The following is a 17,917-nucleotide window of genomic DNA, read 5'->3' as shown; positions in this document are numbered from 1 at the left end:
TAATGCTATCCCTTGCAGCTAAACTGTGGAGAGGCGTCTATGGATTATATTTACAGCGTAGCCCTTTTTCTGGGTGTATAATTTACACGTGATACTTACGCAAACAGCGTAGCACAGAATCTATGACGTGCGACTGTATAGGAGGCGCTAATATAGAACGCCTGAAAGAGAACATAAAGTGGAAGCTGATTGGTTGACTGGTTAAAGCAGGTGTGTGTGTTACCACATGCGGAGGTTTGAGTGCGCGGATGAACTCGCTGGTCTGCTGGTAGTCTGTGTGGGCCGAGAAGGAGATGTAGTCCACAGACATCTTCAGCTGCAGCTTCTGACCCGACATGGTCTGGATCTCCTCTGGCTCTGACATGATGTGCTGCAACACAAGCACGCACGAACGAACGAACGAACACACACACACACACACACACACGATTTACACACTGACCCAATCCATCCTCAACACCGCTCATTTTCTGCATCAGGACTATTTGAATTAGGTAACTGTATTTCCTTTACATAGTGTTTTTCAATGTAGCGGTTTTGTAGGTTTTTTGGTATGTTTGCTGTCATTTAGTTTGTTATTCAGTTAGGATGACAGGATAAATGAGTCCTGTCCAAAACCATAGAATGAACATCATAATGTATATCTATAGATAGAGGCTGATAGAGCTGTTGATCAATAGTTTTTTTTAACCTTTAATTACACAGGGGGAGTCTCACTGAGAGCAATACTCTCATTTCAGTAGTCCACATTCACATTCACACCTGGAAGCTGACCAGTACAGCCACAGTCTGATCTGCTGGAAGCTGACCAGTACAACCACAGTCTGATCTGCTGGAAGCTGACCAGTACAACCACAGTCTGATCTGCTGGAAGCTGACCAGTACAACCACAGTCTGATCTGCTGGAAGCTGACCAGTACAACCACAGTCTGATCTGCTGGAAGCTGACCAGTACAACCACAGTCTGATCTGCTGGAAGCTGACCAGTACAACCACAGTCTGATCTGCTGGAAGCTGACCAGTACAACCACAGTCTGATCTGCTGGAAGCTGACCAGTACAACCACAGTCTGATCTGCTGGAAGCTGACCAGTACAACCACAGTCTGATCTGCTGGAAGCTGACCAGTACAACCACAGTCTGATCTGCTGGAAGCTGACCAGTACAACCACAGTCTGATCTGCTGGAAGCTGACCAGTACAACCACAGTCTGATCTGCTGGAAGCTGACCAGTACAACCACAGTCTGATCTGCTGGAAGCTGACCAGTACAACCACAGTCTGATCTGCTGGAAGCTGACCAGTACAACCACAGTCTGATCTGCTGGAAGCTGACCAGTACAACCACAGTCTGATCTGCTGGAAGCTGACCAGTACAACCACAGTCTGATCTGCTGGAAGCTGAGCAGCTCCCCCGGAGCGGTCGGGGTCAAGGGTCATGCTGAAATGGTGGTAATGAGGGAGGGGGCAAGCTCTGCCTTTTCCCTTTCCCCACCCAGATTTATCCTGCCGGGTCCCAGGGATTGAACCGACAACCTTCCCGCTCGCAAGCTCGCTTCCCTAACCTTTAGGCCACCCACTGCCCTGCCTACCTGTAGTGCAGGGGTGTCCAAACTCTTTTGAATGGGAACCAGATTAGATCATGTGAAAATGCCGGGGGGCAGCTGCTTCTCACATCATATGGGTAAATAAAAACAAAAAAACAATACAATTGTACTGATTTTGTTTACCATCTGAAAACATTAGTTCTGCTCTGCCTGTTCCTACTTGGTGCTTGTCTACAAACTGTATGATGCTGTCATTGTTAGGTGAATGAAAAAAAACGTAAAGTGAACTTGCTTGGTTAACCAATACTGTGTGGTGGGCCACATATAGTAGTATATTTTGAGACAAACCGAGGGCCACGATTGGCCCCTGGGCTGGACTTTGGACATGCCTGCTCTAGTGCTATTTATCCATCTAGATCATTTTGGGTGTGAGTTGCAGAGTTTTGGAGATATCGGCCGTAGAGATGATATCTGCCAGGCCTTCTCTCCAGTATCATGGAACTGGATGGCACTCGGCTTGTTGTGCTCAGAGCGCAAAACCACCCCCAAAAAAACAGCAGTGTCTCTTTACAAAAATCATGACCCGGATATTTGAGAGAAGGCAGACATCTCTATGGCCGATATCTCCAAAACTCGACAACTCATACCAAAAGGATCTAGAATGGATAAATAGCACTACGGGTAAGAGGAAAAATATCTATTTTCGAGTGAACTGTCTCAAGACTCATCGATTACTTGCCCATCATCTGCGGAGGTTTCTGGCTCTCTGATCAGCAACAAAAACGCCCATCTGCCATTTCAGCTGTGAAGGTTGAAAAGCCTCGCTTTCAAGCAAAAAAAATAAAATAAAAAAAATAAAAAAAGGGGGGCATCATTAGTTTCCCAGAATGCACCTTGGCCAGCGTTCCCTCCACACAGTAGCCAGCGATGATGACGCCGTTCCTCTTGTCGGTGCACCAGCTCTCAAACAGCTCTCTGGACAGACCGCTCTGCATCATGCCAGGAGAGGCCATCACCACACTGGGCCCGATGTCATCGAAGTGATCCATACTCTGAGGGAGGGAGAGGGAGGGAGGGAGGGGAGAGGGAGAGAGAGGGGGGAGGGGGGGGGGGAGAGAGGGAGGGAGAGGGGGGAGGGAGGGAGAGAGAGGGGGGAGGGAGGGAGAGAGAGGGAGGGAGAGAGGAAGATGGAGAGGGAGGGGGGGAAAGGGGGGGGGGGGAGAGAGGAAGATGGAGAGGGAGGGGGGGGAAGGGGGGGGGGAGAGGGGAGGGAGGGAGAGAGGAAGATGGAGAGGGAGGGGGGGAGAGGGAGAGAGAGAGGGGGGAGGGAGAGAGGAAGAAGGGAGGAGGAGAGAGAGAGAGAGAGAGAGAGAGAGAGAAAGGGAGGGAGAGTCAGCTTGTTGTGGTGTGGCTGTAGATCCATTCAGTAGCATTCTCAGTAAAAGCCAACGACCCAGGACACATTTGTGTCCCACGATTTTGTGTCTCTGTTGTTCTCATCAGTTAACAAGCAGTGGTTTCCTGGTCATTAAACGTAGAATATGTCATTTTCTACCGCTGTGGGTCTCTCAATCCAAACAATAACAAAAAGACAGCATGTAATGACATCATAATGTAGCGTGGGATCATGGGAGTTGTTGTCTTCTTCACCACGATTGCGGTTTTATTTTTAGGTTAGGATTCAGTGTCCATCGTTCACAAGGTTTTTACCGGGAGCCGATACCCGCAGACGTCTCCTCTCCAAAACAAACTGACTTGCTCATTAAAACCGCTAAAAATAGAGCTCAACAGTGACCAGTTTTTTTGTTTTTGCGCCAAGTGAAATGTTTTATGGTCCCTCACGATTCAGTACACCGCTGGTTGGCTTGGTTCCCAGGCTTAAAACTTGTTATATAAGGATTTTTCAAAATGTCTATGGAGAAAATGAACGGGGAATTGTCTTACGGGAGCAGTCTTTAGCGGGCACAGGACGTCAGCCGTTTGCTCAGCTTCTCTAATAACTTACTGTGAGATCCAGATGACACAAATCAGGTAAAAGAGATTAAGAAAACCACCATGATCTAAAACGTGATGGTGACCTGACCTGAAACCGTAAGAATGTAGTCGGCTGGAATTGTCCGGCCATCCGGCGCTTATGGGAAACTCTGACGCCATTGACAGGCCGCTACCTTGAATACAATTAGGGATTTCTCTGGGTTTGAACCAGTGTTGCAGGACTCGAGTCAGAGTCCAGGACTCTGACTCGAGTCCAAGTCCTGGACTCGTTTTCAGGACTCGACGAGGACTTGAGCACTGATGACTCAGACTTGGACTCGACCATTCATGCATTCAGACTCGGAAGTTAGAGACGAGGACTCTGACTTGTTATTCATTGATAAAGACCGGCTTTTTTTTTGTAATAGACCGTAATAATTTGGGATAAGATATTGAAGCTATATTAATACCGTGACATTATTAAATGTTGTGCAAGAGCAGGCACGTGTGTTCCACCTACAAGTGGATTCACGCTCGTGTGATCAGTAACTCCGGACTCGGACTCGGGTAATGGGGACTCGACTCAAGACTCTTCTTTGGTAGTCTCTTAGAACAGACGAGTTGGCTTCCGCAATTTTCAAATGCTTCCGCCATACCGTCTGTACTTCGTGGGGGAGAATCATGCACCAACCGGAATGGGAAGTAGAAAAGCGGGTTTTCCGCTCATTAGTCCAATCAGAATCACAGAAAGGCGGGTCTTCCGCTCATTAGTCCAATCAGAATCCAATATGCCGCATTTTTCGTGGACACACGTGTCGTGATTGGTCGGATTCCGTCGAACTTCTTTCCTGTCTGAAGGTTTTTTTCCCAACTTCCGTGTGCATGTTCTGGGGGTGTAACGTACAGACTGTGTATAGCTGCATTCGCCGGATGTAGATGAGACAGTCTGTTTTAAGAGACTACTTCTTTGGTGACTCTGACGTGGACTCGAACACTGCAGACTTGGGACTTGGACTCTAGATATAGTGACTTGACTATATAAACACTGGTTTGAACATTGTTGGAAACTTTTAGGATAATGAAAGTACACAACTCAAAAGTATATAACATAGGTCTCGTCATTTTTACACATTTTAAGACAGAAATGTTACATAAGTGCCTTTAAGCTGCTGTGGGATGAAAGCCGTGACTGTTCAGTCCCAGTCCAGAGTGACTCAGAGTGTTGCTGACCTTCAGGTTGCTGATGTGTTTGAAGACGAAGGGGTTGTTGACGTTGATGGCCTTGCGGATTTTGTCGTTCATGGCGTTGACGTACGTCTGGTAGACCGCCATGCACTTCCTGGCCAGAGACGAGGCGTAGTAGATGGGGATGTCGTGCAGCTCTGGGTGGTTCTGCCAGTACTCGTCTGTCACAAGGTTATTATAATTAAGTAAAACTAAAATAAAAGCTGAAACTAGGTGTGGGGTGAAAAAAAACATTCTAATTAACTGAAGTAAAAATACAAATTAAACGTTAGGAAAAAAACTAACAAACGATATTGCGTAATTACAAAAATAACTATAAAAATAAAATGTACAGAAAATGTCTTGCGTTTTAGTCTTTGTCGATTTGGTCAAATTTGTCAAAACAACAAGCATGAGGAGGCATTGATGCATGTGTTTATTGAGACTGGGATGTTTTGTTTACATGACAATGTGTATTTTTTTTTTACTATTTCTGAACTTCTTCAATCAGCCCCTGACAAATACAGGTACCCCCATTTTATAATTAAGAAAAATGCTAAAACTAATACTCAAACTAATAAAAATAAAAAAATCAACCTAAAACTAGCAAACCCACTCTGGAAACTAACTGAAACTAAACTGAATTGAAAACAAAAAACAAAACAAAAATAAAAAATAAAAAAAAATGAAAAATACAAAACTACGGTATAATAAATACACAAATACTGTACACTGCTGGGTCAGGGTGGCTGTACACTACAGTGCTCAGTGGGTGCTAGTTGTGTGTGTGTGTGTGTGTGTGTGTGTGTGTGTGCGTGCGTGCGTGCATGTACCCAGGATGAGCAGCAGCTCCTGTGCTCGGCCCAGAGCGAACACGGGGATCAGACAGCGGCCCTCTCGGTTCACGATGTCGTGAACCGTGTTGCAGAAGCGCGCCTCGCGCTCCTCACGCTTCTCGTGGATGTGAGTCCCGTACGTCGACTCCTGTTCAATAAAGTTTCAAGAAAGGTGTTTAAATAAAGTTACAGGTGGACTCACATCAGGGCTTGTGAATAAAGCAGAGGACTACTCACGGTGATGAGGATGTCTGGTTTGACGCTGGGGATCTCTGCTGCCATCAGATGCCTGTCCTCCTGACGGGAGAAGTCTCCTGTGTACAGCAGCTGGACACACGACAATACACAGTTAGCAGTCTTATCCAAATTTACATTCAAGAGGTGTCAACTGTAAGACGCAAAAAAAATAGTGGAATGGAACTTTAAAAACAATATTTTGCCTCCAGTTCGCAAAGCATTATGTTTAGATGAACCCTCCAAGTGTCCACAGTTGCTTAATAGATAGAACAGTGTTACTTTTCTGTCTTTATCGTGCAATCAAACAGAATAGGTTTGAAAGCAAAACTTTCCACACGGCAATCCTTCTTTCTTTTTTTTTTCTTTTTTTTTGTGTTTTTTCCCCCGATTTTTTATCCCATTTTTATCCCCCGTTTAGTGCTCATTTGAATTACTCAATCCTGGTTGCTACTCCATCCTCTGCCGATCTGGGGAGAGCCGAGACTGATTCCATGCATCCTCCGAGACATGGGTAGTCAAGTCAGCCGCTTCTTTTCACCTGACAGAGGAAGCTTCACCGGTAGGACATAGCACGTGGGAGGTTCACGCTATTCCAACCAGTTCCCCTCCCTCTGAACAGGCGCCCTTAACGATCAGAGGAGGAACCATATAAGCAACCAGGATGTTGCATGTTTTTGTGAAGGGGGTTCCTATATGAAGGAGACCCCCAGGAGGCACGGGGAGAACATGCAAACTCCACACAGAAAGGCCATTTTGCCGACCCCCACCCGGGCGGTGGGCACTCGAGGACATGCGGACGGGCACGCATTCCTTCAGTGTTCACATCGGCCCAGGTGGGAATCGAACCCACGACCTTCGAGCTGTGAGGCGATAGTGCTTACCACTGCACCACCGTACCTCCCACGGCAATCCTTCTTGCTGTTGCTTTTGCAAGTCAAATAAATCTTGCTTGCTGTTGAGCTAAATCTCATGGGCGGGACCTATGCTGAAAGATCCAAGTCTCTATTGGCCAGTCTGGATCTGAGTGACAGCTTGGCAACATCCACAGTTAGTCAACGAGATTCCGTGGAGAAGACAGAGAAGGTATCATGGATGCAAAGTCATGGAGAGTGAAAAAGGTGACAGAAAGGTGACTAAACTTTGCATCCCTGAGGTATGTTTACAGCTGACCTTCCTTCTCAGTAAGCGTCGACGCATCTCTGAGTACTTAGAAAAGCGCTGTAAGTCCTATCTGCTATTTTAAAAGCAATGTTTGAACTGATAGATTGCTTTTGTTTAAAGATCAGTGTATTTTATTTAATCTATTACATCACAGATCATTTGAGATTGCATGATAAAGACACAAAAGTAACTCATACGTTGTGAGTGATTGTGGGATATATTTAGCACCCTCAATTGTACGACAAATTTGACACTAAGACACAGGTAGCGGTCACCTTGACGCCGGCGATCTCGATCATGAACATGGCGGCGCCGAGCACGTGGCCGGCGTGGTAACACCAGAAGGTGATGCCGGCCACCTCCTTCACCTCGTGGAAGTTCACCGTCTCGATCTTCTCCATGCTCTCCTCCAGGTCCGTCTCCGTGTACAGCATGTCGTCGGCAGAGATGTTACTGCAACCAGGGGGCACACGAGTCACACGACCGGACAGACTCGAGCCACACCACTTGGGTTGGGACTTGAGTCAGACTTGAGCATGGGCTCAATAAAGAGTGCAAAAGATTCTGAGCTTGTGAAATGATTTTTGTACATCACTATTTGTGAACATGTGAAATCATTTGGATTAATGCAGTGGTACATATAACGAAAAAAAAGTTTTTCCCCCGTTGTTATTTTTTTGTTCTAGCTTAAACTGAATGTTTTATGGTCACTCACGATTCTCTGGAAGACTTGTTGGCTTGGTTCGAGCCTTAAAGGAGATTTTTTTTTTTTTTTTACCTAAACCCCTCTCCTCACATTAATTATGATCTGACGACTCACCCAGCGATCTCCGCGGCGTTTCTGGATACTTTCCTGCCGGCTGGCCAACTGTCCAGGAAAGTATCGCGGGACTTGACGAGACTTGGTGACCGAGATCACGAATGAGGTAATTTGATCCCTGGGAGACTCCAGGAAACAGCCCCGGGGGGAATATCAGTCTGGTGGTTGTTGAGGGATGAGATTATGATGATATGTGGCAAAAACGGGAATAAAACTGGCTATTTAGATGCAGGAAAGACAGGCTGCCACTTGGCCCCCTCGGAGCTCCATTTTACGACTGGCTTGGACGCTATTGATCTCAAAACAACGCTAGGACGGCCAGAAACGCCGCGGATATCGCTGGGTGAGTCGTCAGATCATAATTAATGTGAGGAGAGGGGTCCAGGTTAAAAAAAAAACGAAATTCTCCTTAAAACTCGTTATATTTGGATTTTTGGAAATGTCTACGGAGAAAATGGTTGCGGAACTTACCTCCGGGACAAATTACGTCACGAAAAGTCACGTGCCTGTTGAGCTCCATTGAATGCAGCACTGCAGTCTGAGGCTCCACCCACCTGAGCTTGACGTAGCCTACTCTGAGGCTCCACCCACCTGAGCTTGACGTAGCCTACTCTGAGGCTCCACCCACCTGAGCTTGACGTAGCCTACTCTGAGGCTCCACCCACCCACCTGAGCTTGACGTAGCCTACTCTGAGGCTCCACCCACCCACCTGAGCTTGACGTAGCCTACTCTGAGGCTCCACCCACCCACCTGAGCTTGACGTAGCCTACTCTGAGGCTCCACCCACCCACCTGAGCTTGACGTAGCCTACTCTGAGGCTCCACCCACCCACCTGAGCTTGACGTAGCCTACTCTGAGGCTCCACCCACCCACCTGAGCTTGACGTAGCCTACTCTGAGGCTCCACCCACCCACCTGAGCTTGATGTAGGCTGAGGCTCCACCCACCCACCTGAGCTTGATGTAGCATGAGGCTCCACCCACCCACCTGAGCTTGATGTAGCATGAGGCTCCACCCACCCACCTGAGCTTGATGTAGCATGAGGCTCCACCCACCCACCTGAGCTTGATGTAGCATGAGGCTCCACCCACCCACCTGAGCTTGACGTAGCATGAGGCTCCACCCACCTGACCTTGACGTAGTCGGACAGCAGCCAGCGGTAGATGGCCTTGGTGGCGTGCGTCATGAAGGTCCGGCCTTTAAAGCTGGTCTTCTGCAGGAACCAGGGCAGAGCGCCGCAGTGGTCCAGGTGGAAGCTGAGGAGGGGAAGGGGGGAGCAGCAGATCAAAAAACCACCACTGACATGTCAACTAGACACAGACAGAAAACCACCACTGACATGTCAACTAGACACAGACAGAAAACCACCACTGACATGTCAACTAGACACAGACAGAAAACCACCACTGACATGTCAACTAGACACAGACAGAAAACCACCACTGACATGTCAACTAGACACAGACAGAAAACCACCACTGACATGTCAACTAGACACAATAAGAAAATGAGCTTCCCATCAGGGTAGGAGTTACATGGAGGCCATGGCCTGTGTTGCTCCTCCCTCTGGCTGTGATGCCCTGAGATCTCTAAGGTCACCTTGGCAGTGCCCTGCTAGCAGCCTGCTACTGTCAGTTGCTTTAAAAGCATCAGTGGTCTCAGTTTAATGTAGCTGCTCTATGCAAAGGATGTGTTATTGACTGATTTTAACAGACATTTCAGAAAAATCACTCTTCACGATGTCAATAGACTAGATTAGAGCAATTGCCTTTGTGCATGTGACCTTGTGCCCTAAAGAAATTGTGACACCGAAGGCCAGATGGCCACGCCCCTAAAATGATGCAATTCCCACCCTGCTTCCCATTAAGGGCCACTTTGGCGATTTTCAACTAGCTTTGTATCATTACAAAATGAGTCGTATATTATGCAAATGAACACTGTTTAACTTCTCTCCATCTTGCTTGGACCGAGAGCAATAATGACCCCATGGCAAAACTGCTCCGAATGACATCATGACGACATCATTTGGAGCAGGAAATTCAGTGAACACAGGAAGTGAGAGCAGAGGAAGAAGCCTCACTGGCTGATGAGCAGCAGGTCGATCTCGGCCGGGTCGATCAGGTCGATGTAGGGCAGAGCATCCATGCCCTCCAGGCCGGGGTGGATCCCACAGTCCAGCTGTGGTAAACACAGCAACTCAACGTTAGCCTCATTAGTATGAACACATCCACGCAGCAACTCAACACTAGCTTCATTGGATCTCATGTCTGGGTAGTGTGTGCCGGTGAATCTCCTCGCTGTCAGGTGAACAGAAGCAGCTGGTGACTGCACATATATCGGAGGAAGCATGACTGTGCTAGTCTATAACTCTGCCCAGATTGGCAGAGGGTAGGGATGCACCGTTATGAAAATGTTGGCCGATAACGATAACCGATATTTGCCGATGTCAATATGATCTGTATAAAAACGTTTCTATGATTATCAAATGTTGTACATATAGAGAAACACATGTAAACACTGAATTTGAAAATGTAATGCACCCCCCCCCCCCAAAACATTTGGAAAAGCCCATAAATCATAGATTCACAGCATTGTTTCCTCTCAATGTGAAAATTTGGGATGATACCAATAACCAATATTAACATTGCAACATTGGACCAATGCCGATATGTAAAAAAATGACTAACATCGGCCGATAACGATAGGGGGCGGAGTAGCAACCGGGACAGCGGCGGAAATTGACCAAGTACAATTGGGGATAAAATGGGAGAAAAATCAGTTCTGGATATATATATAGATAGATAGATAGATAGATAGATAGATAGATAGATAGATAGATAGATAGATAGATAGATAGATAGATAGATAGGGCTGGCACGGATCAGAAAACCCACGGTTCGGATCACGTGACGGATTTTGAGCCACGGATCACGGATTTTTCGGATCAGCAAATTTTTTTATAAAAAATTTAATCTCCGATTTTTTTCTCTCAAAATTAGATTTTCGATTTCGATTCGATTTTTTAATACTATTATACTTCTCTAACCATTTGTTGAAATAACTTTGTTGGCTTTCTCATGCCACAACGCCGACATACCATAGCGGTTCTGTCCACCACTCTTCTTCCGTCATCATATTTGACAGGGAAGCCAAAATGCTCCCATACAGCAGATTTAAATGCTGCGGGAGGCTTTTCACATTCAAGATTCAAGATTTTTATTGTCACTCCATGGTACAAGTATCACGTGTGAAATTCTTGTGCTGTGGACTCCGTTTACGACATAGTACAAATAGGCAACAAACAATGAGCAATAGGCAATAAGAAATAGGCATCAATAAGCAATACTAAGCAGCAATAGGCAATGCGGCAGAATAGCGATAAGACAAGTCAGTGGCATATTCATTGCACATAGGTGCACGTCATGTGCATACGTTAGACGTGTTCGGACATTTTAATTCGACGTATTTGACATACATTACAGTGCAAGTAGCATGTACCTTATTAAACATACAATTAAACATTAGGCATTGTGCATACGTTAGACGTGTTCAGACATTTTAAATTCGACGTAATTGACATACAGGTGCAAATAGCATGTACCTTGTTAGACATACAATTAAACATTAGGCATACATAATGGTAGCAGCTGCAGTACGGTACGGTACGACTACTACACTATTTGTGTATGTTAAGGAGTCTCGTGGCCTGCGGGAAGAAACTGTTCCTCAAGCGATTTGTGCGTGCTTTTGGAACCCTGTATCTCCTCCCTGAGGGTAGCAGGGAGAACAGGCTGTTGTGGGGATGGTTTGTGTCTTTGATGATCTTCAGGGACCTCCTGAGGCACCGCTGGTTATACAGTTCGTGCAGTTCTGGCAACTCGTCTCCTGTTACGTGCTGGGCCGCGCGCCTCACCCTCCGTAGCGCCCTGCGGTCCATGGTGGTACAGTTCCCGTACCAGGCGGTGAAGCAGCCAGTCAGCAGGCTTTCAATGGTGCCTCTGTAGAAGTCCCTGAGGATTTCTTTCCTTAGCCCAAACTTCTTCAGGCGCCTGAGTCCGTGTATTCGCTGTTGGGCCTTTTTGACAACAGTGGCGGTGTGGCCGGCCCAGGTCAGGTCCTGGTGGATGTTGACTCCCAGGTATTTGAAGCTGTCCACCCTTTCCACCACTGTGCCGTTGATGGTGATTGGGGGGTGTGTGCCCCCCCCTCTCCTGTAGTCCACAATGATCTCCTTGGTCTTGGAGACGTTCAGAGAGAGGTGGTTGTCCTGGCACCATTGTTCCAGGACCCTCAACTCCTCTCTGTAGGCCGTCTCGTCGCCCCCCGAGATCAGCCCCACGACTGCTGTGTCGTCTGCAAACTTCACGATGGTGTTTGAAGTTTGAGTCGCCACGCAGTCGTGGGTGTAGAGGTCGTACCAGAAGGGGCTGGAGACGCACCCCTGGGGTGCTCCTATGCTGATGGTCAGCGGGGAGGAGGTGAGGTTGCCCACCCTCACCACCTGGCGGCGGTCTGTCAGGAAGTCCAGGATCCAGTCGCACATCGCTGTGTTTAGTCCCAGGTCCCTGAGTTTGCTTACCAGCCTGGAGGGTACTATGGTGTTGAATGCTGAGCTGTAGTCCACGAACAGCATTCTCACATAGGTGTCCTTCCCCTCCAGGTGGGACAGGGCGGTGTGGAGCACACAAGTTCAGCTGCTTGTCGGCTTGTACTTGCGCTCGCCATGATGATGCCCGTCTGTGTCTGTCTGCGCTGCAGGCGTTCTCATACACTAGCGTTAAACGTTAAATGCAACGAAAAGGGGAGGGGGGGGTCCGCGGACCACGGACATTCCGAACCATGGGGGCTGATCTGTACGGTGCCAGCCCTACATATACTGTAGATAATATATATATTGAACTATTTTCATATTGTATTGATGAAGTGTCTATCGCCGATATATATTGCTATTGTTTAATCACCCAGACCTAAGTCAACTCTGCACCTGTATGTGTAGGGCTGGGTATTGGCAAGGACCTCACGATACGATATGTATCACGAACATGGGTCACGATACGATCGTATCATGATACATTGCGATACAATACATATTGCGATATATTGTAATACTCTACATAATTTACTGAAAATTAGATTAGCTGTGTACAACCCAGATAGAGTAATAATATGTACGTCATTTTATATTGATAACTTAGTGGACAAATTGAGTCAAAACTACTGAGTGTTGAGTGTGTTACTGAACGCACTGAAATAAAAAAGTATTTTTATTGTGGCACTGAACACACGGCTGTACAAAAAAATCGATATGGCGAAATATCACGATATTTTTCTGAAATATTGATACAACAGTATTGCGGGAAAAAATATCGCAATATATTGCCGTATCGATTTTATTGCACAGCCCTATCTATGTATGTGTTTATGTGCTGTGTGATGTATGACATGTATGTGTTTATATGCCGTGTGATGTATGACATGTATGTGTTTATATGCCGTGTGATGTATGACATGTATGTGTTTATATGCCCTGTGATGTATGACATGTATGTGTTTATATGCCGTGTGATGTATGACATGTATGTGTTTATATGCCGTGTGATGTATGACATGTATGTGTTTATATGCCGTGTGATGTATGACATGTATGTGTTTATATGCCGTGTGATGTATGACAGGCGGTTTGTTACCATGATCTTTCGTCCCTTGAACTCCACGATGATACAGGAGCGGCCCACCTCCTGTCCGGCTCCTCTGAAGCAGGCAGACACACAAAAGAGTCAACTGTGTGCTTTAGCATTAGCAATGCAGTCATGATGACTGCATAATATAACTACAAACAAGCTAATGTTATTGATCAGGGATGCACATTTTCCACAAATTCCAAACTCGATCATTGGTAACGTTAACGAGCAATCAATCGAGTAATTGTAATAAAAATAAAAATAAATCCAAACCATACCAAATGTGTTTTTTTATTTATACAGCAGCAACTTATTGTATATTTCTCACAGCATTGCATAGCCTAGCCCAGTGATTCCCAACCAGGGGTACGTGTACCCCTAGGGGTACTTGAGCAGCTTGCAGGGGGTACTTGGAACGATTGGGGATTACATTTTATTTCCAAAATGATAAAAACAATATTCCAATAGGTCCATCTTGGTAAAACTGATGACTTTTTCCAATTGAAAACTGTCAGAATTGTATTAAAGGGGAGTTATTTAAATTATTTACATTTAATAATCAGATGTTATGCCTACTAAAAGGTTGATGTGAGTTTAATAGAACACATTTAGGAGAATCATCGACACACATGAGTGAGGGGGTACTATTGGCATGGCAAAAACCTCAAGAGGTACACAAGACAAAAAAGGTTGGGAACCACTGGCCTAGCCTACGCTATGAAACACATAAAAACATAGAGGCATAACTTTTAGACATGTCAACATTTGCCCAGAATACAAGCCGCGGCCGCAGGGGCTCACTTTTTCTGCTGCAGTGCGTCTCGCAGCCGCCGCAGCTCTTAAACGCTGATGCCGACTTGCTCAGCTCCAGTCCAGGTGAGACTAGGATCCCAATGAACATTGTTCAAGTGATTGTTGTTGTACATTACAACAACAATCACTTGAACAACAACTTGTACGTGCGTCGCAACTCTTCCTCTTCCTCGCTGATGGCGGGTTGCTCCAGGTTTGAGGAAGAGGAGCCAGCCAATTTATCCGAATGAACACTGTTCAAGTAGAGCGTCTTATGACTTGTCTGAAAAGGGCTATAGTGATGTAGCCGAGCGTCCGGGTCCGCCTATTACTTACACTTTGTTAATAAAACAATAAACGAGAGTCAGGCTGTAACGTTATAACACGTTTCCACATTTATTCTCAGACAGCTAGCGCCTAGCGTTAGCACACTAGTCAACACCGGCTCCGTCAACAACATAAGTCCCCCACTTCCTGTTCTACGGCAACTCTGAGGGGACATCCACAGAGCCTCGCATACACACTGAACAGTCTGTTACAGTGATATCATTGCGCCCTCTGGGGAATCATTGAAAAATGATTTGAAAACACCGTTCTACTGACAGAATGCACGTTGCTTTTTGTTTTCTTTTGATCGAGTAATTTTTCACATGCTTGAGTAAATCCTTAACTCATTGAGTGCCAATGACGACAGTTGTCGTCAATTCGAATACTAACGTAGAGTGCCAAAGACGACGATTGTCGTCAATTGCCTTTTTTGACGGTGGGACGTGGATCAAAGCCTTATGTATGTCCTGTACAAATATTGTAGCTATTGAAGCTGTATAACCTATTTTACGGACTCATCAGGTGGCGACAGTGCTCTCCAGATTAGAGAAATGTCCGAAATATAGCCTGAAAAAGCCCCCTGATCAAAGAGAAACCGCTCATGCTGCAGCCCAGAGCCATGTAGATTGCTCTGGCTGCAACTGACGGTGCCTGGCAACAGCAGTCAATCCACGCACACAACTGAGCTCCTCTGCCTCTGTCTGTCTGTTTGCATAGTTTCTTCACATGATTAGCCGCCAGAAAGGCAGCACCCGACGCCGAAGTGCCAAACCTTTCCCTGCCGTCCGGCTTGGCATTTCCTTGTCGCGCTGCCTGGGAGGCGGCGCACAAAAAGCACTCCGAAAATAGACGCTGGGTGCGTGAGGCTGTGTGTTACTAGTGTGGGGAGGAGTTTGTAGCTGAGGGGGGGAGAGGGGGGTGGGGCACGCAGGGCAGCACACAACTACACACCACGTCACTACATCAGAAAATATTAGCTAGAGTCAGTGAATGTGCTTGAAATGCTGCATTCCACAAAAGGCTGAATATCTCAGCTTCTAGATAGAAATGCCTGTATTTGCTGTTTTTGACCTATCTTCTCCGGCTGATAACTAAAGAACGGAAAATGGTATCAATAAACTTTTTTTTGCTGATGATACAATAGAGTCTCCTTGTTCTTTTTGCATGTTCGGTGTTTACATAGTAATATCACACAATATTCTGTGGGCCTCGAGAAATCACTGAAAACGCTCTGAAACTCTGGCACTGGGAGCGTCCGTTCTCCAAAAGTGGCTGGCACTCAATGAGTTAACGAGCGAGTAATCGAGCTTCGATTAATTGTGTGCATCCCTATTATTGATTATGCTTATGTTGTGGAGTGACCATTAGTACAGGTAGCTCTCATATGGCCGAAACAAGGCATAATATTGTAATGAAAGCGCTGTATAGGAGCATTATTTATTTATTACCACTTGCCTAGTTGGGCAAGTGAGTTGCTACTCAATGCTACAGTAGATTTACTTGCTCGTCGTGCCATTTCACTTGCCCCAGGAAAGCCTTATTGTTGAGCCCTGAGTCTGACTATAGAGCTTTACCCTGTATAGTGGCTTTTAAACATGAAGTCTGGATCATGTCTGGCTAGCCAGAACAGGATATTTTCCGGTTTTACCTTTTTAAACATGAGGGGTCTTTGTTTAGAAACAACTGGATATGTATATATATATATATGTCTCGATATAGGCTGTCAGTCAGTCAGCTCCTATCCTCTCCGCAGTGTGGACGCACAGTCACACAACACTGCCTGCCTCAAATGGCTGCCTCACACAATAGAATTGGCTGCATCCAACTCGAGAAAACTTCTCAGAAGAGACTAACGTTAGCGACAAATCTGGAGACTTTTTCTGACATGGGAATGATGGGATTATTACCAGCAAGCAGCAGTAAAAGCAGGCAATGATGATAGCTGGGTAAGTCCTGCTAGCATCGATGCTAAGTTAGCAAAGTAGCCTACAGCAAGAGCGCAGCTGAAGCTAATTAATATGGACGTTAACATCCATATAATATATAGCCATGTGCTTGCGCGATGACATCATGTAAGGCGATGTCAAAGGGTGGCGATTGACGATCTGACTGAGGTCAAGATCGCGCATCTCTAGTAGGCTATCATCTCTCTTGTTGCATTTTTAAACTGGCAGATGGGGGATTCAACTTTTAGTTGTTTACTCACCTAAATTGGCTCTCTTCCAAATAATCCAGCCACGTAACTAACGCTACGTCCATTCATGAAAATAATGATGGGACATTAATGGTTTGTAAAGTGCCACCATGCGCCCACTCACATACCAGCTAGAGATGATCTGGATCATGAGCTGCCAGAGTTAAACAGCAGCCGCTTTAGCGCGAATGCGGACCCTACACCGGCGACCGAGATGAATATGATACGGACTCGCGGGAGTGCGCGTAGGCCGGCTAATTGTTGTTTAACATGCAGGCCAACCGGCTAGGAGCGGATTATAATATGGATTCCACTGCATGTTAAGTGGCTTATGACTCTCATCCATCTGTAGCTGGTGGAGTCTTTGACCAAGAGGAGATATATGATTATCGTCTGCCCCTTAGGCAGTGAGATCTGACGTCGATCAATATCAGATCAAGAGTACAATCAGGAAGGACAGAGAAAAAGAAAATGAAAGAAAAACATTATGGGATTTCACAATATACATCTAAAAGAGGGGGTGGGCCTACTTGTTGTGTTCTTCAAAGAACAAAGGCTTAAAATCACTGTACGCCTTGAGTCTCTATCCCTGAAGCCTAAGAATCAAGTCAAAAATCTTGGCGTTATTATTAGGGTCTTTCACACCGGCCGTGAAAGCCGAAAAATGCCCGGAAATTAGGGTTCGCGGCTCCGATGTGAAAGGCATGAACGCGCGTTGGTGGGTAATTCTTGTACGCCTTTTATCCCGGCACCAAAGGTTGTCACATCGCCGTATTGTCGGACAACCCGCCTCCACTTGAAAGGTCGTCGTAGCGAGCCGGAAAAGGTGCGAATGGTCAGCTCATTCATAAAAAAAATTACAGGGGAAATCACCTCATGTATCAAGAAAGTGATGTGAAAGTAAAAAAAGTAGACTGATAGACAGACCTATCTCCACACACCACACTTTGCACTGTGCGAGGCAGCGCTTCATACGAATCGCTCATAAGATCGTGGTGTTTTTGCAATGTCAGCGTAGGTAATTATTATGTATATTAACTTTATTACAACTTTGGCATGGCAGTATCTGCTGCTTTACCTTAACACAGTGTGACTGTTACAGTTACAACAGCCAACTAGTCCGCTG

At 46.1% G+C, this 17,917-nt stretch overlaps 1 protein-coding gene across 1 annotated transcript in view; it reads right to left on the bottom strand.

The window, feature by feature from the left end:
• The window catches only part of cpsf3 (cleavage and polyadenylation specific factor 3), a 31,456-nt gene that overhangs the window by 10,641 nt on the left and 2,898 nt on the right, over window positions 1-17,917 (bottom strand). Inside the window, exons 2-10 of the mRNA XM_083642538.1 lie at window positions 13,485-13,548; window positions 9,878-9,975; window positions 8,925-9,053; window positions 7,253-7,430; window positions 5,817-5,906; window positions 5,577-5,727; window positions 4,750-4,925; window positions 2,439-2,597; window positions 224-370 (exon numbers count right to left, since the gene is read on the bottom strand). Coding sequence (XP_083498664.1) covers window positions 224-370; window positions 2,439-2,597; window positions 4,750-4,925; window positions 5,577-5,727; window positions 5,817-5,906; window positions 7,253-7,430; window positions 8,925-9,053; window positions 9,878-9,975; window positions 13,485-13,548 — 1,192 coding nt within the window. The remainder of the gene's footprint in view (window positions 1-223; window positions 371-2,438; window positions 2,598-4,749; window positions 4,926-5,576; window positions 5,728-5,816; window positions 5,907-7,252; window positions 7,431-8,924; window positions 9,054-9,877; window positions 9,976-13,484; window positions 13,549-17,917) is intronic.

This window comes from Poromitra crassiceps, assembly GCF_964638095.1.
Source record: "Poromitra crassiceps genome assembly, chromosome: 9".
Taxonomy (NCBI): domain Eukaryota; kingdom Metazoa; phylum Chordata; class Actinopteri; order Beryciformes; family Melamphaidae; genus Poromitra; species Poromitra crassiceps.
This window is presented reverse-complemented; position numbering and strand designations above follow the sequence as displayed.